The 19,965-nt window shown below is 39.6% G+C and overlaps 1 protein-coding gene across 1 annotated transcript; it reads left to right on the top strand.

Annotated features, from left to right (window-relative positions):
- The first annotated feature begins 15,352 nt into the window (after positions 1-15,352).
- On the top strand, positions 15,353-19,188 carry LOC120727795. Its single transcript, XM_040022311.1, has 4 exons — positions 15,353-16,356; positions 16,823-17,093; positions 17,983-18,120; positions 18,720-19,188. Exons 1-4 carry the CDS (start codon positions 16,157-16,159, stop codon positions 18,987-18,989), a joined length of 879 nt encoding a protein of 292 aa, XP_039878245.1. The 5' UTR covers positions 15,353-16,156; the 3' UTR covers positions 18,990-19,188.
- The last annotated feature ends 777 nt before the right edge of the window (positions 19,189-19,965 follow it).

The raw sequence follows: 19,965 nt of genomic DNA, 5'->3' as shown, positions 1-19,965 counted from the left end.
AATAAATGTCTATTTGTTTAAACAAATTGTTGAAAGCACACTGAGTTAGCTGCTTTCTCTCTGTCAGCTACTTCCTGGTCACAAAAGCACACTCTGGTCAGGCAGACCACATGCAGATAACGTGCATCATGTCCTAGTTTCAGTCACAAGTTCAACTTTAAACTTGTCTCTACCGGTTTGTGTTTGATATGTCTGGTCTTTGAGGTCTCTTATTTACAGCGTATTAACTGTTCATACAATCATTCCCTGATAAACAAATGCAAGCTGTTTTTTTTTTTTTATTCTCTGTTAAAGGAACCTTTACATCTACATTTTATCATACTGACGGCTAGTTGAACTTGAAGAAAAAGTTAAAGAAATTAGTTAGAGATAGCTAAGTTAGTTAAAGGGGACATGAAATGCTACACATATAAAAGCTAATATACACCATTGAGCCCTGCTCTCAAAAACTGACAGATGTTAGACTGTCTGTGAAGCTGGATTTAAGAAATCAGAGCTAGAAGTTAAAGTTTGGCTGTCTTCTGTCAGTACTCAAACTAATAGACTCAAACAGGCTCTCCTCTACACAATCCTCATTTATAAAGTGCTTTACAAACAGCATTACGGCTAACAGCTAGATTTTCCTGTTTGAGTGCAGCTAGCCAAACAGCAAACAGCCAGTTCCTGCTAAAGATACAGACCGTGAAAGTAGATGGTATATCTTTGGTTTCCTAATATAAAACTCATTGTTGCAGCCAGGGGCAGCATAAATGTGATACCCTTAAACTGATTTTTAGTTTTAGTGTTGTTATTTTCCTCTGAGTCAGCGATTCTGTCTCTAGTTAGCTAACATAAGCTAATGTAAGTCTATTAGCTGCAACAGACCAACCGCATGACGTCACGTTCCGTACTGACAGAAGATGGCGCTAAACATGTTTTTCAAACTTGAACTTTGAGCATCGATTTCTTAAATCCAGTGTTACATCTATGTCAGTATTTGAGAGCAGGGCTCAGTGGCGTATATTAGCTTGTGTGTGTCTAGCATTTCATGTTCTCTTTAAGAGTCAATGTTGTAGTTTTTGTTAGTAAATGTATTTTCATGAAACCTATTGTGCACTTTCACTGTGTCCATATGAATGTGTTGCTCTGCTCTGACGTTTCCTCCACCAGCAAACCAATATTTCTGCTTTCAAATGAAATGCCTGTTAAATAGATTGCAATGGCTAAAATGATGTAAACATGCTACAATCATATTTTCACAGGATTCTGTGCAGTCCTCTGAATAACTAAGTACATCCCTGTCATGCTCCGGGGTCTGTTTTCTGATCTTGCTGCGTTTTGGGACTTACTGATTTAGTTATTTGAATATTATGAGATTCCTGCATTGCCTAGTCTTAATGTGTTTCTTATTTTTGTACTATTCCGTGAACATAGTCTTGTTCTTGGTTTCCAGTTGGTTTAGTTTTTCCTCCCTTTCTGTTCCTCTTTCTCTCATGTCACTTCCTTTCGTATTTAGTCCTTTTGCATGTATGTTTTCCTTATCTACTTATTTCCCTTCCTGTTTCCTTCGTCTCTTCCCTGTGTTTCGCCCTTTTGTATTTCCTTGTGAAGTCAGTCTCATCTCCCTGTTGATTCAATGATGGCAAAGACCAGAGACCTGGGGCTGCAAAACATGCCCAAATTTTGAATGCATAAATGTGATCACAGAGTTGTATAGTGGTGCATGTTTCACACCTCAGTGGTTGTCATCAGCAAACCATCTGACATCCAGTAATAGAAGAATATGTCACACCAGTCGTGCCACTGCTGTGTTATTCTGACTGCGCATGTAAACTTGAACCTGCATGTAAGGAAACGTTCCAGCCAGTATGACATCAATGGTTTAAATGCATGCACTGCCATCATTTGCTGTTTGTACATATTTTGAAAAACATGTCCATTTGAGAATTCAAATATTATTTGAATGACTAAGCAAGTTTAAAACAGAAGTATCCAGAGTAACTTGCTCCCATGCTGTCAGTGAGTATACTCTATTCAAACTCAAAGTCATATTGTCCTAATTAGAGTAAGTACATTTTAAAAGCAACCCCCTTGCCTGCTAACAAACTTCTACATAATCACAAAAGAAGGCATCCCCTGCCTCAGTATGACAGTATGATATACTATATATATTAGACTGTTCCCCCCATTCCATGCAAGGCCACCTGGGTTGGCTGGAAGACTGTTTACTTAGCCTGGCAGGGCGAAGGATACTGTCTCAGCTGAACTCTGGACACACACACACACACACACACACACACACACACACACACACACACATACACTGATATGCACACACTGATCCCCCCTCCCTTTCCAAACGTCTTCGATGCTTGTGCCCTACTGGGGAAGATGTCAGTCGACTGGACCAGCGCAGACATGCTGCAGGACCAGATGCGCTGTCTACACCGGCTCTCTCTTACCCCTTACCCGCCCCTGTTGCTTGTCTTGTGTTTCTATGGTGTATTGATAGTCATGTGCTTTTTGTGCTCAGGTGTTTTTTCTGTTATCAAACTGTTCTCCCACTAGGAGCTCAGTCTGAGTGGAGTTTTTTTTCTCCTCCTCTTACCTGTTATGTATTTTCATTGTTTTTTTCCTATCAGCCTACCTTTCTGACATGTCTCCCCAATGTGATGTTTGTGTAAAGTTGGTCAGAAGGTTCCTTTGTAAGTGCGCATGCGCCATTAGCGTGCTGCCTGCTGTAACCCTAATTTCCTTCGGGATTAATAAAGTATTCTGATTCTGATTCTGATGATATGGCAGCTGCACAGCACAGGACAGAAAGGACTTGGCCCCGGGTAGTGAGAATAGTACAGGGGATTGTGGGAATTTCTTTCCGAGATCTGAACTCAAACTATGCTCGCCGTGTCCAGAAAAAGGCTACCTGTGTTGATGTGGACTCCATCCACCTGGGTAATAAACTGTCCCTCTGCCTTCTGGAAGAAGCTATAAGACTATAAAAACAAGAACCACCAGACAGCATAAATACACACCTTTAAAGAGCAGGCGTGTGTCAATTTCACCATGTGAGTGCACAATGACAATAAGGAATCTTTGAACCTTTATCAGTATAGCACTGGTATCACTCCAGGACTTCACAATCAGTGCATCCCCAGTGCTCTGTGTATATTATCTGTATTTGTTGTTTATTTATGATAAATGTGATCATTTTGTAAAGGAAATCATCACTTCCATTATCCTTTCAGTGTTTCTGATGCACATGCTTTCAGCCGAGTTCTTCCTTTCTGCTTAAGTGATGCTATGCTTTAAAATTCTAAAGAGGTACTTCAGTTCAGTGAAAAAGTAATTTGAGTGTTCCCATACTAATTATTCTGGTGAGGAAGAGCGTGCATTGAAATATAAAATCTCTAATTTAGCTTTTTTTTCCTGTTCTCTGCTAGTTGAAATAACACCAGTTCATTCCATGTTATTATTTTACATATATACCAAATAACCAAGATTTTATTTTTATTGAAAATATTAATTCAGCCCAAGTTTCTCCTGCTGATATTAAAGCGTCCCTTCCAAGTTTTAATCTCTTGATCATCTGATGTTTCACTGCAACTATGTCACTTCTTTAATCTTTTCTGACACAAACACATTTGTTTGATGCTAACAAATTACACGAGATAACGCAGTAAACATTAAAGATAGATAGATAGGAGGAACTGCTGTAAAACTGATAAACGAAACTTGATCTGTAACAGTATCAGCACTGACGTGAGTTGTGCAACGTAGAGACTGAACAACTTTTAGCCGGAAAATGTGGTAAAAATGTGAGCGTGGGGGGTAAAGAAAAACAATTTGCTGTATTCTGAGCATTCATGTGACTCCTTCTTATGTAACAATACAAGAGACAAGGTGCAGCAGGGTGACAACGTCAGAGAGCAGCGTCAGTTGTTTACTTGTTCCACTCTGATCCTGACTTTCATCATGAGGATGGAAGAGCCAGGATCCAACAGAAAAGCTGTGAATGTGAAGACCATTCCTCAGGATGTACCCTACCTCGAATGAAATTAAAGTTGTCTCATTTGTAATACAATGAGGAGGGTTTTTAAGGCTTTTTCTGCAACTGATACCGAGTACACCATTTAAATATTCCAGCTGTTATCCTCTCTAGTTTTTCCTTCATGACCTCAGACTGCATTTTAATATTGCCGTATCTGATGTTTTCTTTAAAATGCAAACAAATCCAAATCATGTGCTGTTCTCTTGTCAGCAGACAGGAAACAAATGAAGTAAGCCTCTCCTGGGACACTATTTGAGCACAAAAGTAATTCTGACTTGCATTCAAGCAGTACAAAACTAATATCATGGTTGGGTACTGTTTTGTTTATAATGAAGTTATGTTTTCTCCGTAAAATTTGGACAAATAGCATTTCATTCTGAAGTCAGAGCTCTTTGAAAAAGGCCTGGACATCCAACCCGCCTGTCAAGAGTTCCAGACGTTTGACAGTCCAGAGGAAAGACAGAAAGCAGCCAGTATTTACCGAATTCGTCCAGGCTGAGTCACCTAAATCAATAAAAACCGTGTTCATGAAAAGCCTGGAAAGCAAGCGTGAGCACTACCCTGTATAATCTGCACCGTACAACAACCGCAACACCCAGTAAATTGAAACTGCAATCACAGTGTAGGTGGCTGGATGCTATACATTATCTTCTGCATGAGGGAACACTATGTTCAGATATATTATCCATGTGTTATTGCTATCCAATTTTTGTGATTTGGATTTCTAGTCAATGGAAGCCATTAGTCATTGCTTCCCTCTTCCTGTGGCACATGAGATAATCACAGCCCACTGGAGAATGCTACTTTCTCATGTTTCATTCAATCTAAGCAATACAAAGACCTTTTTGATGCAGCCTCTAAACAGAGAGGCTCTGGAAAGCACTGCGAGGCCTTGAGGATAAAGAGCACTGGAAACATAATACAACATGATTCCGACCCATCTAGTCTGCAGAGTGACCTCTGTGTCTGGCACAAACTGACATCATTTGTGTTGTTGACAGTGGAAAGTGTTGCACAGACAGACTGGGGAAGTGTTGCTGATGGGCACCATGCAGACACTTCCCCTTCTCTCAAAATATCCCAACAGACTGATGGCTGTGCCACTGAAACTTCCACACTACAGGGAGTACCATCTGGTGCACAGATAACACTTGGATGGTACTAAAAGTAAAACTCTGCTTTTCGATAATGTGATGCTTCTGGGTGAGATAGCCATTGTTTCAAGTGTGAAATTCAATATTTATTGATCGATACAAGTGAAATGTAGATGGCCAGAGGGCTGTTGCATGTATTCTTGCACAATCTTCTAATGTGTGCATCATAAAGCATTGCGATCCCCGAGAGTTTATTGTGATAACGATATATTTAAATTGTTCAAGCGTTGCAAAAACGGAACAAAAACCCCCATCTGTGTTTTCATGGGTGTAAAAAGTGCATCACGTCTCTTTACAGTTGGTGTGCTACTGCCACACAGTGGCGACTTGAAAGACGTGCAGGCAAAATTTAAATTTGAGCCACTGAAAAACACCAAAAATGATGCAGCGAAGAGTAAACATTAAATTAATCTTTATGTTTAAACTGTAAATGATTATATATCATCAACCAGATCAGCAATTTTGTTATAAAAAAATGTGCCTCCTTCCATGCGATGTCCAGTTGGTTGCAATTCAATTAATTTTGGAAATGATGATTAGAATTAGTCCATCAGCAGAATAAGTTGTCAGGAAATCATTAAAGTGCATAAAGGGCCAGTTGAAACACTTGTTGGAGGATGCGGAAGAATCCAACTGCATGTGATAACCAGTGATGGGAGACAACAGGAACGTTTAGGTATCTAGGCAAACATCTGTCAAGAAAAACACAATTAGTGTGCCAAGTGGTGGGAGGTATTCTATCTTGTTATTTCTATAGTACACAACTACTGTACTGTGCAAAAGTCCTGGGCCACCCCTCATTTATATTTTGCTTTCAAAGTGTTAGATTTTCTGAAGGTCTTTTGTTGTGGATTTTCGGATGACATGTATACCTATATACACTATATATCTAGCTGGACTGAACAGATAGATATATAGGGGCGATCGTGGCTCAGGGGGTTGGGACGCGCATCTGTAACCGGAAGGTCGCCGGTTCAATCCCCGGGCTCTCTGTCCTGGTCGTTGTGCCCTTGGGCAAGACACTTTAGCCTACTGGTGTTGGCCAGAAGGGCCGATGGCGCGATATGGCAACCTTGCTTCTGTCAGTCTGCCCCAGGGCAGCTGTGGCTACAACCGTAGCTTGCCTCTACCAGTGTATGAATTCAAGCGTGAATGAATAGTGGCATTGTAAAGCGCTTTGGGTGCCTTGAAAAGCGCTATATAAATCCAATCCATTATTATTATATATATACTGTAATGTTTGCATAGATTCTTAAGCACAAGACATTTTGCCCTCACCATAGTTTATTGAGGTGGTACAGTAATAGGGAGGTTAATGCCAGGGAGAGTCCTCCTGAACAATTCACTCTCCAGCTCCAGTAACTAGCTCTCCCTTAAGGATCATGACAACGCTATATAATCACATATACACACATACATTATAAATCTACACTGGAATGTTTTTATATATGAGAATCACCATGTTAAGCATTTAACTTATATAGTTGAGCACCTGTTGATGCATACTGCTTGTTGTACGATTTAACAATTAGCATTAATGTGCAAATTTTGACCGTTTTGTGACCTATTGTGATAAAGCAAAGCAAAGGGTTAATCCAGAGCTTCCCAAAGTGTGGGGCCCGCCCCCTAGGGGGGGCACAGAGCCATTGCAGGGGGGGGGCGTGGTATGAAAGGGAAAAAAAAAACAAAAAACACTTGGACACTGCTAGCACAGGGCGCCCACACAAACGCAAAGCAGGAGATGAAGCAACTTCATTCTATGCCAAAGACTAGAAAATATGGTGAAGCATATCTTCCCTTTGGCTTCACCTGCACAAGTACCAAGGTAGGTCTCCCCTGCAGAATTGGTTTTCCCTGCGTCAGGAGCACGCGCTGGGCAAAAAAAACAACTGCACGTAAAATAATTACACCGTGACGCCTCTGCCTTTCTTGCTTTGTTTGGACCCGGAAAATGCCGCATCAGGCCAAAATCCTTTCCACGCCCACCCGCGTGACATCACGCTCCAAAGCCCTATAAATTACATGAATTACAGTGATCTTGTATAGAAAACTATTTCTGTATCAGTAATATGTTTTCTTTCTGTCTGCTTTGAGAACTGCGCATGATTATTTGCAGCTAGCAGGTTGTAACGTAGCCCTCAGTAATAGTAATAAATCACACAGCAACAGTACATCGAAGATACTGAAGTGGTACATAACCCAGGTAGCTACCACAACTAAAACAAGGTAGCTGCAGTAGGCAGTTATTTTTTTTTTAAAAAAAGAACTTACTTCCAGATGTTTGTTTAGGTTGGAGGTGGAGTCTTTAGAAGCTGAGAGCAGCTTGGTTGCTGGCAAACAGAGTCTGGATTGAACAGTCAGATTTCGCCCATCCCTTTCTTTAAATGTGAAGTGGTGTCGGAATTTCCAAGTAAGAAATGCATTCCTGCCCGTGGACTGCTGGATCTGTTGTGCTGGCTCCGGGTCCATTGTGCAACTGACGCCACCAACATTAATAGGATGCCTACATTAGAGCCTCTTATTTTGTTTGGGTTTCCAGCAATGCGTGAAATTACCAAAGTTAGAGAGGGGATAGAGAGGGGATAGAGAGGGGATAGCCTAACATATGAAGCAGAAAATGACCACTGTGTAATCCATTAATTTCAAGAAAGTAACTTTATTCTAATTATCACATATTTAAGTGTTAACTGTAAAGGAATACAGTTACTCATATTTTGTATTTTAAATGCGTAACGCCGGTACCTGTATTCAGTTACTCCCCGGCACCGCCTATAAGAGATGGGTCGGAGGGGCCACCGGGGCTCTTCTCTGTCTCTGTGTGGCTCTGCTGTCTGTGCTTAAGGCTCTACACTCCGGGGTTTGCTTTGTTTGCTTTGCTATGGGTTTTCTTGCTGTTCTGTGTATGAACTATCTTGCTGTTCATATGATTCTGTGTATTAAACTCTGTTCCAAGAATTCTACTGTTTTCCCGGGGATCTTTTTGAGTGAACTGATTTAATTGGATCTTTAAAAAAACTGGATCTCCACATCGTTGGTGGGATAAGGTTATCATATTGGCTTTAAAATTTACAATCCAACACTTTCAGTGTGATTTGTCTTCTGCTTAATTGAAAAGGGACCAACAGTGCCACCTAGAAAACCAGAAAATGTTAAATGAGCAGGTGATTCAAATGCTGTAAGGTGAACCAGAGGCACTGCTTAGAATTTTTTTTTTTTTTTGCCTGTCCCGTTTGGTTCTTTTGCCATCAGAATTGTTGTCTGAAGGCCAAGAAGGATGCCATTACATTACAATATATATATATATATATATATATATATATATCACACTGATTCTTGAGATAAGGGACAAAACATGTCCGGCAGATAAAACCCAATTTTGTGGTTAAAAATATGAATACAAGTGTTAATCCAACTGCCTAAAAGACAAACCAAGGCAATGTTTTTACAACAAAAGCATGATTTTGCATTTTTTATACATATATATTTATTTTAAATGGTACAGTACATTACCAGTACCTTAAAAATCCATTGTCCTGAAGCAGGTGTGATAATATTAAAATACAGAAAAAAATTAAAAGTAATGTAAAATTAAACATCATGGCTCTCGTCACTAAGTATTTAAGTCAATACCTGTGTCCAGAGTTTTTGTCAACACCATCGGATTTTTTTTAAAAGTACAAAGAAATCAGGAATCTCTGAGGACCCCTTTACCACTTCCTGTTTGATACACATGCCATGAGGTCACTGCTGTGATAATTTTTTTTATTTATTATTTCATTTATTGCACACCTTTCTGATAAAACTGTGTCACAACCACAGTGCGTCAACACCAAAGTCGATGTAATCCAAAAAACCTTTTGTAAAAAGAGCTTAATTTAGGTAGATTGTAGAGGCCATAAGCAACTGATGAAAAACAAGATGGCTTCTGTCAGAAAAACATGTAATTATGAGATAAAGTAGGGTATTTTGTCAACACCATCAGATGTCAACACCATCAGGATTTTTGTCTGACGGTGCTGACCCTTTTTCTAATGGTATTGACAAATGCCACAAAAGTGTCCTATTAATCAATTATATTAAGTTATTTTTATTAATATTTCAGTCATATTACTTCCTGTGTATTTTACTGATATTTCTGCTTTACAGATGTGTCAAATTGTCACAGGTTGCCGGGGCAAGCCGTGTGTGAATTATTAACGCAGCCAAGATGCAGACTGTGTAGTTGTGAGCGAGCTTTATTAACAAAAGGTGAAACAAACAGGAGCGAAGTGGACGAAAACCAAAACCTAAGAGTAACCTAAACTGGGAAAAACTAAGCAAAAACAAACCTGAAACCTTGAGACGTGAAACAGAGATGCGGGGAGATTACACAGAAAAATGGAGGGGAACAACACAGACGAACCAGCAGCTACTACGACAGAAGACACGACTAAAATACACTCAGAGAAACACAGGGAGATCACACACAGGTGGGGGACACAGCTGGGAGTGATTAACGTGAGGAGACCAGGGAGGCAAACTGAAAACACTCACATAAGACGCAGACCTTCACAATAAAACAGGAAACACATACACGTAATGACACAACACACAAACTTAACACTGACTGGGGGACACAGAACATAGGAACATGAAACGTGAAAAAGGAGCGTACAAGAAACCCAGAATAAACAAAACCACAGAATAATAATAAACTAAAACATAAACACAGAGTCACAGACTCTGGACCATGACACAAATATTATCAAATTTGCCTTATCTTGAATCTCATTGTTTATGTATACATTATTAATCCTGTAGGAAAATATTATGCTAACATAGCTGTGTCGCTAGCGATCACGTAGCACATCACTATATACCAGCTAGCCCAACTTCAGTAACTCTACAGAAGTCACTGCTGTTTAGTTTTCTGTCTTCATTTATGTTGGAAGTGGTAGCAGAGCTGGTATGTTTAGGTGGAAACAAGCAATCTAACTTTAACTCTGTTAAATTTCATATATTCTGTTTTCATGGATGCCTGGATGTTACACCTGGTAGAGCCACACTGATCATTTTATTAAAGATGAAAGAATTTAGACAGTTTGTAACTCTTAGTGATGCCGCAGAGTTCCTTTGACTTTGGGATCTGCAGCGGAGTTTGGACCTGGAAATGGCTAATGACATCAGACTTAATGGCTGGATAGCATTTCTATTGCTTATAGCATAATTGTGTTGTGAATATTCATCCTTAATCTGTGAAAAAGCATAAGGTTCAGAAAAATTATAGTAATTACAAAATGGTACATTTCAGGCTAAAATAGCAAAGGGGAACCTGTCAGTAGAGGAACGAAAGAGAAGGAACAGGAATGATCGAAAAAGAAGGAGAGAAAAATTAACAGCCCGCCTGAGTTGAAGAAAGAGTTTCTCATAAAGGGAAGGATGGAGAAATAGAGTGAAAGAGGGAAAAATAAAGAACACCAGTGATCTGAAAGAAAGAGAAAAAAGGCAGAAGAGAAGGTTTTGGAAGAAAGCACAGAGACAAAAGGAGAGAAAGTCCAGCAGGGTCTAAACACACAACCACAGAGAACTTTAGGAATCAAGGAGTAGTAGGCAGCTACTTGCTGGTGAACTATTAAGATGTAGAACTTGACATGTGCAAAAACAGAATTGTTATGATGTGTCTTGTGATATTACATAAGGTGTTAAGGTTAAATGGTCATTTTGAAAGAAATAATATCTTGTTTTCTACTAGTGCGTCACCACCGTCAGATTTGCGTCACCACCGTCAGCACCTTGTCAACTCCATAATATGGAGTTTTGGTTTATTTTTCTCTTTTGGAGAACCATATAGTTTCCTCCTCATGATCTTCCAATAAAAATATGTAATTTTCTCAATAAATTTGTAATTTGCATGCTGCTAAATATGAATGTTTCTTATAGAGATTAAATACAAGCTTCTGAAAATATGTATGACTGTAACTCTAATAATAAAAAGCCAAAACAATCTTACTTTTAAATGTCGTATAATTACTTTGAAAACATATGTGCATAAACGATTGAACAGAGAAGCTGCTAATAGTCAAAATAGCTGAAACAACTTAATTTAAAATATAAATTTTTGCATTTCTTTGTGTCTGACGGTGTTGATAAAAACCTTGCACTTCTCCAGCAAAAACTTTGTGTAACAATTATATGCAAATATGTTTTTGAAAAATCAAAAAATATATTTTAGAAAATTGAAACCTGTTTTGTCCCTAATCTCAGGAATCACTGATCAATCACCTGGATCACCTGTTGAGAGAAAAAAAAGAGAAAACAAGAAAAAAAGAGAGCAATATAATAAACAAGATCATCACGATAACCTATGTGAATATAACAGTAAATACTAAATATTGAATATTATTGTGCAGCACGTAGGATCAACAGCGCACAGTGTGCTTTGAGGTAGCAGCCAAAAGAGGTGTACAGGGAGGACCATTTATATGGATACACCGTAATAACATGGGAATGGTTGGTGATATTAAAGTCCTGTTTTCTGGCACATTAGTATATGTGAGGGGGCAAACTCCTCAAGATGGGTGGTGACCATGGTGGCCATTTAGAAGTCGGCCATCTTGGATACAACTTTTGTTTTTCCAATAGGAAGAGGGCCATGTGACACATCAAACTTATTGGTAATGTCACAAGAAAAACAATGGTGTGCTTGGTTTCAACGTAACTTTATTCTTTCATGAGTTATTTACAAGTTTCTCTTTGTTCACAGCCATTGACATGTCGAAGAGGTTAACATGTGAGGAGCGGATCGAAATTGTGTTGATATCTGGTGAACGCAGTAACCGGGTCATTGCAGCAGATTTCAATGCAAGACACCCTACGAGACCACCCATCTCCCATGCTACAGTTAGCAAACTGCTTGCTAAGTTTCGTGAAACTTGTTCAGTGTTGGATTTGCCAAAATGTGGACGCAAGAAAACTGTTATTAATGAAGAAACATCAGTGGCTGTCCTAGCTTCATTCAGCAAGAGCCCACAGCGTAGCACTCGCCGCATGTCACTGGAGAGAGGCATTAGTCGAACGTCCCTTTGGCGGATATTAGCTACTCACAAATGGCACCCTTACAAACTCCAGCTACTGCAGCATCTCAACGAGGATGACCCAGATCGGTGCACAGAATTTGCAGAATGGGCAAAACAAAAATTGGAACAGGACCCTCAGTTCACGCAGAAGATTTTGTTCAGTGATGAGGCAAACTTTTATGTGAATGGTGAAGTTAACAAACAAAACCACCGCTGACACTAACCCACATTGGGTGGATCCCTCCAAGACTGTTGGAACAACAAAAGTGATGGTTTGGTGTGGTATATGGGGTACAACGATAGTTGTATGGAAACCTCAAGGCCACTGGATATTTGAAATTGCTACATGATGATGTGTTTCCCTCTTTATGCACTGAAGCTGGCACGTTCCCTGAGTTTTTCCAGCAAGATGGTGCACCACCACATTATGGGTGCCAGGTCCGAGCATTCCTAGATGAACAGTTTCCTGGAAAGTGGATTGGGTGTCGTTGGCCAGCTGAATACCCCCCAAGGTCTCCCGATCTGACCCCCTTAGACTTTTATCTTTGGGGTCATCTGAAGGCAATTGTCTATGGTGTGAAAATACGAGATGTGCAGCACCTGAAACTACGGATACTGGATGCCTGTGCTGGCATTTCTCCTGCGGTGTTGCTATCAGTGTGTGAAGAGTGGGAGAAGAGGGTTGCATTGACAATCCAACACAATGGGCAGCACATTGAACACATTTTATAAGTGGTCAGAAATCCCTATCTCCGCCAGGTCAGAGGATGTTTGGACTTATTGGCCAATTTGCATGAAGCCCGGGAGGCGGCGCAAGCTCGGAAAATAATGGACAGACAACGGCCACCCCGGAGCAGCCGCGTCAGCCTCACTTGCCGGACGTGGTTTTGCCCGGCTCGTCTGAGCCATCTGCGGGGAGGAAACCAACCATTCCCATTTTATTATGGTGTATCCATATAAATGGCCCACCCTGTAGTTTGTGTCTGTGAGCACCCGTGTGTACACCTGTGAGCATGAGCGCGCTTCATGTAACAATCTGCTAGAGGGTGTGGGGAGCCATAGCCCCGCCCCCCAGGGCATGAGGCAGGTATGGAGGAGATCCAGGCTCTAGACATCCAGAGACCCCCAGAGTGCAAGAGTCCAACGAAAACCAACTGCGGGGCAACCGTGCCACTCTCTCGGAAAGAGCTGAGGAGAGCCCCAGATGAAGGGTCACCCAGCAGCTGCGGAGCAGAATCCAGAGCGCCAGACACCAAGAACCACCAATGCACCGATGTCTGACGGCGTCAGCCACTGGCAGGGGGAGTGGTGGGGGGAGATAGGCCTCCATACCTTGGGGGGCCTGAGATGTCCCTAGAGAAGTGACGTCTGATACCCAACCTGACATATAGACACAGACAAACAGGCACACACAGATACAAACATCCATTCCCACCCTCATGCTCTCATATGCAAATACTCAGCACTCACCCAACGTGAAGACAGAGATAAATAGACACTGTACACACAATCACACTCCCCAAACGTACTCTATGCCCCAGGTCTAGGTACCTTTGCCCCTAGAGGGGGAAACTGCACCCAGACCCATGTCATTATAGAGCTTGCTTTGAAAAACTGGTGCGCAGTCATGTTGGAACAGAAAGGAACCATCCCCAAACTGTTCCCACACAGTTGGGGGCATGAAATTGCCTAAAATGTCTTGGTAAACTGAAGCATTTACAGTTCCTTTCACTGGAACTAAGGGCTCACACTATAATCCCCCCCTTAACCAAACTTTACACATGGCACAGTGCAGTCAGACATGTACTGTTCTGCTGTCAACAACCCAAACCAGACTCGTGGGTTTTTTTGTCAGTGGATTACATCTTTAACAGAAAATTTGCAAAACATGACAAAAGAACCCACAAAATCTGTTAAAAGACTGTGATGTGGTCATTTTCTGTGCTATAGAATAAAAATAAAGATGAGCTAAAGTTAATCTTAACCAGGTCAAAGTAAACAAACTGGTTGTTTTGCATCAATCCTAGATTACCAGAAGAAGAACAGGAAAAGATGGTGGAACGGGCTATTTGTCCTTATGACTTTCTGCTCAAAGTGTTAGAAAGACTAAGAAAGGTAACTAGAGGTTGGAAGAAAAGACTAAAGTGGACTCTAGTAATCCATTAAAAATACTCTCTGCTACAATTTAATGTACATATGTGCATAAAATTAAGTTTAGGAATATTATGCTCACAAAATGGTTTTGGACGTTAAATCCTTTTGCACATCTGATGGAAAATCCAGTTCTTCCCTTCTCTGTTTTAAGTTGACCTACCTAAGTGAATGGCTCCATAGACTCATGTTTGTTTTTATCTCTATTGACTTTTTCTATTTAATCCTCTATTAAAAGATATTTAATGCAGTTTACCAAATGCCAATGGACACTTCTCCCATTCTTGTCTTTCTTCTTACACCTTTCCCCCTCTCTGAGTGAAGCTATCTCACAGTCTTTTCCTTGTGAAATGAAACACACCAGTAGGCTTTTAGCCAGCAGCAGACTGTGTGGCCAACATACAAACAGTTTATATGTTTGCTGATGTTTGCTGAGCTGATAGAAACGCTGTATTTGTTCCTGCCACTTTATGCAACATTTAATCACGACCAACCGCAGCATCGCACACAGTGCAAGAGTGATGACTTCAGCACTTGTGATGCAGTTTGCTTTATCCTCATCTTCCATGTCACCAGCTGCACCATACAGTGATTGTGGTTTCAGTTTTAATTGCCTCCCCTGCATTTCTCAGCTTTTGTTACAAGCAAACCTCAGCGACTGCACATTTCCCCCAGCCTTGCAAACAGTAACATTTCCATTACAATCTCTCTATAAAATTTGTAATGTGAGTAATAACTTTATGGTTTGAAACTGTTTTGTGTAACACATCTTTAACTTCATTGACTCTATGTGTCATGGTCTATGTGTGACTCCGTGTTTATGTTTAGTTTATTATTATTCTGTGGTTTTGGTTATCTTGGGTTTTTGTACTCTTCTGTTTCACGTTTCATGTGCCGATGTAGGTGTTTTCAGTCGGTGTGTTTCCTGTTTTACTTTGAAAGTCTCTGTCTGATGTCAGTGTGTTCTGTTTATGTTTCCCCTGCCTCGTCAGCTGTTATGTCTCCCAGGTGTGTTTCCCTCCTGTTTCCCATCCCCTGATTACTGGTGTGTGTATTTATTTATAGTGTGTGTTCCCTCGTCCTCGTTGCTGGTTCATCTGTGTTGTTCCCCTCCATCTTCCTGCGTATCTCCCTCCGTGTCTCTCTTCATCTCTGGGTTTGGTTTTTCGGTTTGTTTTGTTAGCTGTTCCAGTTTAAGTTTCTTCTCGCCATGCCGTTTCTGTTTGTATGTCATCCTCCTTACTAAATAAAGTTCACTCTCATCACAAGCAGCATCTTGGGTCCTTATCTACAACTCCACACGTCTGCCACGCTAGACGTGACACGATGGCTTTTTTCATTTTTGATACATTACTTATCTTAAAAATACAAATGTAGGGTGGAGGAGAGAGACTTTGTAACACCCAGCAAGTAAGTGCTGGGAGAGGCTCCAGTACCCCTGCCAATAGATAAGAAATTGCATGAGTGGATAGAAATGAAAGTATAAGTCAGACCAAAGTATAAATGTTTATGTGGAAACCTGTTTTTATTTAAAGAAAATAGATTTTTTTGAAGTTTAACTTTCACAGGGCATATAAGAAGAAATAAATAATGGTATAAAGAAATGTGACTCAGACAGAGTTTAGAAACACTTCCTCTTCAGCAACAGAGATGACTCCATACACATACACATAGCTGTTTGCTATGTACCAGAAGTGAAAGTACAAGATACAAGCTTTTGTTCTTTACATCAAAGCAAAGCACTGCAACATCAAGACAACATCGCCAAGATGATTGACAACGACATCGTACTTGAAGCACTGGGGGTGATCTGCAATGCTAAGATAACTTCTGTTCAACAAAAACAAGGAGAAGTTGGCATCGTTTCTGGTCTTCTCGAAGCTTTCAAAAATTTGTTTTTCACAGCTCCTGCTACGCAGCTGCCTATTACGCAGCTCATTTCTACAGTTGTGGATGGAGATCAAACCTGGTAAATGTTATACTAAACCTCTGATAACAACTACTTTAAATGTCATTACTGAAACAGGATTGTAGGTTTTTAAAAGGGTTAGGCTTTAGAATAGAATTACTGATGCAAAAAATGTTTCAAAAATAATTTAGATGACACTAGTAAAACTGTGACTGTGCCGAGACTCAAAGTCAGGTTGTAGTTTCGAAAACCCAAAGAAGTTTAATCGTTTCACAACAGGATAGAAAAATATGTGTGCTCATTTTTACCTGCATTTCACTTTATATAGTGTAAAAAAAGTCCAATTAAAATCCACCATTTTCATTTTCAACAGCTAAAATTTCAGATTGTTCAGACTTCCGAGACATAACTCATTAACTTTTGTAAAACAGCATGACCTATAAGCCATGAATAATCTGATTTAAAATATATTTAAGTCGATGACATGAAAAGACAGCTGATCTGCTTTGGAACTTTATGCTTACAGCTCGGTGTCACAAAGCAGCTTGATGAGGATTGATGGGCACGTGTCTTCTGGATTGCCCGGGAATATAGGTATTAAAGGTTTTCCAGCAAATAAACATGTATCAAAATTTGAAATAGAGGAAAGAAATGGAAGGCGTTTCATCATCAACGAGGAAGAATTCTTTGACCCCAGATTTCACTACGACTTTACTGGAATGAAAGACACAAACACCTTTTACAGAGGTGACGAAGAGTACTGGCGTCCCTATGGTTGGCAGCGTTTTGCTATCAAGGTAAGTATCCCTTTGAAGCAGCCATGTTATTCATGTTCAGCATTTAAACTGCTATAACTGGTCCTTAAACACTATCAAGCACTGGATGATACTGATACTCACTGAAAAAGACGCATTATGAATTCAATGATACCACCGTAAAAGTTACTTATAAAAAAAGAAGTGTATAATGAAATGAAGTATATAGTATATGAAATATATAGTAGAATAAAATCAAAAGATGGTTCACAATGTTATTAATAGATCATTTAGAAGCATTACAATGACATTGATATCAAAATATAGAGTTGGTTTTGTTTTCTGTTGCTGGCTTTATTAGAAACTTTCAACTAGAGGCTGTGATGAACAAATAAAATGCAGACTTTTTTCTCTTGGTAGATACAGTGGAAGGAGGGCTGTGACTTCAATAGATTGTCAAAAGAATTTATATTATATTTCACGGGAAATCAGAATAATGACAATAATAATTTTACTTTTACTTTTATTTGACTTTTTAAAATTTGTGTGTAAAACACGTGTTTAACTTTTGCAAAGATAATCTATGGACTGTCTGAAACAAACAAAAGCAGTTTTGATGACCTCAGACCGACAGACTGTGTCTTCGTACTCGAGCTGCGCCCTCTAGATAGCATCCTCTGCTCTTATGTCCCACTGCCCCATCCATTCCAGCCTCTAGATACAAAACAAACAAACAGATACAGAAATAACTACAGATAAAGAGATAACTTTTGGCTCTTTAACCTATCAAAAGCGATAGTTTTTTTGTTGTTGTTTTTTTTTTGACTGTGTTCTGCTATGAGTTGTGCCCCTCAGCTTACGTAACTCTATGAAGCTATCATCTGTTATAACATCATAACAGATTTTCTTGCATGAAAACATTTGATCACAGGTCCTGGATAAGTATGATGGAAATGAATGGCTCGGCACAGCAGGCTATCGCACTCGGTCAGTGTCAGGGGAGTGGCCTGTGTCCTACCATGGGACATCTTATGACTCTGCTTGTGACATCATCAAAGGACGTTTCAAGGTTTGATTACATCATCTCTGGTACTGCAGTATTTTAACCAGTGAAAATATGATACGATGCTTTAATATGGCAATACTTTGGAATTACATGCCTAGTAAGCCTCCTCTGTCAGGAGGTCTGTGTCTCCATCATCTCCATGATGACTTCCCATGATGCAATGAGCATTTCATTTCCACTCCAATTGCTGTATAGTTATTTGACACAATATCTTAAAATATTTCATGAATGTTTATCTTCTGTCTGTCTGTGTTTTTGTCCTCTTGTTGTTTGTCGGTCTTTCTCTGCTTCTCTTTCCCTCAGCCCCTGATCAGTATCTACTGAAATTTCAATAGATTTCATCTTCAGTAGAAGATTTGCAAAACATAACAGAAAAACACAATACGTGTTAACAAAGACTGTGATGTGCTCATTCCCTATGCTATAGAATAGAAACGTGATTTACTGTTAGTTATTGTACATCTTTAACTAAATAAATAAATAAAATGGTTAAAAATGACTTAAAGTTTATCTTATTCAGGTCAAAGTAAATAAACTGTAACATTCTCTAAATTATCTAAATCTCTAAATTAATTTCTAATTCCTCTCACTTTATTTAACAGCCAGGTCACCGTGACGTCTATGGTAGAGGGGTTTATTCTACACCTGACATCGAAGTGGCCCTCAAATACTGTAAAGATTTCAAGTCCAAAAAAAACGGCAAGACGTACAAAGTGATTCTGCAGAATCGGATCAACCCCAGATACAGAGAGAAACACCACAATGATAAGTACTGGCTGGTTCCCATCAATGATAGAGTATCAAAAGAAGAAGAGGAAAAGATGGTGGCGCGTGCCATTCGTCCCTATGGCCTTCTGTTGAAAGAGTTCTAAAAGACCAAAAAGGTCACTAGAGGTCGCAGAAAAGCCAAATAAAGACTAAAGCAGACTCTAGTAATCCTCTGTGCTGCAATGTAATGTGTAGTAAACCCTAAAATTTGTTATTTACCCGCATGCATAAAAATGTTTGTGGAAAGAGAAGTGAAGTTAAGGGGTTATTATTATGCTCACGAAACTGTTCTCACTAAGAAATTCAGGTAGACGTTCAATCCTTCTTTGTTCTTATGAGCTCTGAAGAACTGGTGGATGATTTGTAATTCCTTGATGAGATCTATTACCAGTGTTAGTCAAGTTACTTGAAAAAAGTAATTAGTAACTAATTACTGATTAATACTCCATAAAAGTAATCCATGATACACAACCTGAATAAATAATAACGCAACAGACCTTTCAGCCCAATTCTACTTTTTCTGCATAATCCATCAAATAAAATTGAATCTTTTAAAAACTTGTTTTATCAGTTTTAATCTTTTAATTTTATGCACATTGCATTAAGCAAAAATGAAATTATATTCAACAGTCTTTGACTTGAAGAAATTTGTTTAACATTTAAACCTATTTTCTGCATATTCCCACATATAAAAAAAAAATTATTTTTTGTGTTTACACTCACTCTTTCAAATAGATGCAAGTAAAACACAGCAAAAAATAAATAGAATCAAAGACTCAGAGACACTAAGTCCTGTCGTTCTTAAATCTATCTTCACCTGTTAAGCAGGAGTGGGGCGGGTGGAGGTTTGCCCGGTGCCACAGTAGTCATGTCAGTGGGGGTATCCGGGGGTTTCTCTGTGAATTTCACATTCCTGTGGCAGCGTGCTAGGTGCTTGCTCAGATTTCAAGTTAAATTTTTCGCTGTAGAAAGACATTTTCTTCCCACGCAGAGTGTACAGCGGATGCTCATATTTTAGTCACTTTTTACCGACTAAAGTAATGTAAGTACGTCCAAGCTTTAAATGCTGCATAGTCGTAC

This window comes from Simochromis diagramma, unplaced genomic scaffold (assembly GCF_900408965.1).
Source record: "Simochromis diagramma unplaced genomic scaffold, fSimDia1.1 OVJJ01000205.1, whole genome shotgun sequence".
NCBI classification, from domain to species: Eukaryota; Metazoa; Chordata; class Actinopteri; order Cichliformes; family Cichlidae; genus Simochromis; species Simochromis diagramma.
Note: the sequence above shows the minus strand (reverse complement) of the source record. Positions and strands in the feature narration are given on the sequence as shown.

Excerpts from the sequence above, each read along its gene's own strand:
- LOC120727795 (XM_040022311.1), top strand. The coding sequence starts at position 16,157 with ATGATTGACAACGACATCGTACTTGAAGCACTGGGGGTGATCTGCAAT. Across the intron at positions 16,357-16,822 it reads GTGGATGGAGATCAAACCTG|CTCGGTGTCACAAAGCAGCT; the intron begins GTAAATGTTATA and ends TTATGCTTACAG. Across the intron at positions 18,121-18,719 it reads TCATCAAAGGACGTTTCAAG|CCAGGTCACCGTGACGTCTA; the intron begins GTTTGATTACAT and ends TTTATTTAACAG.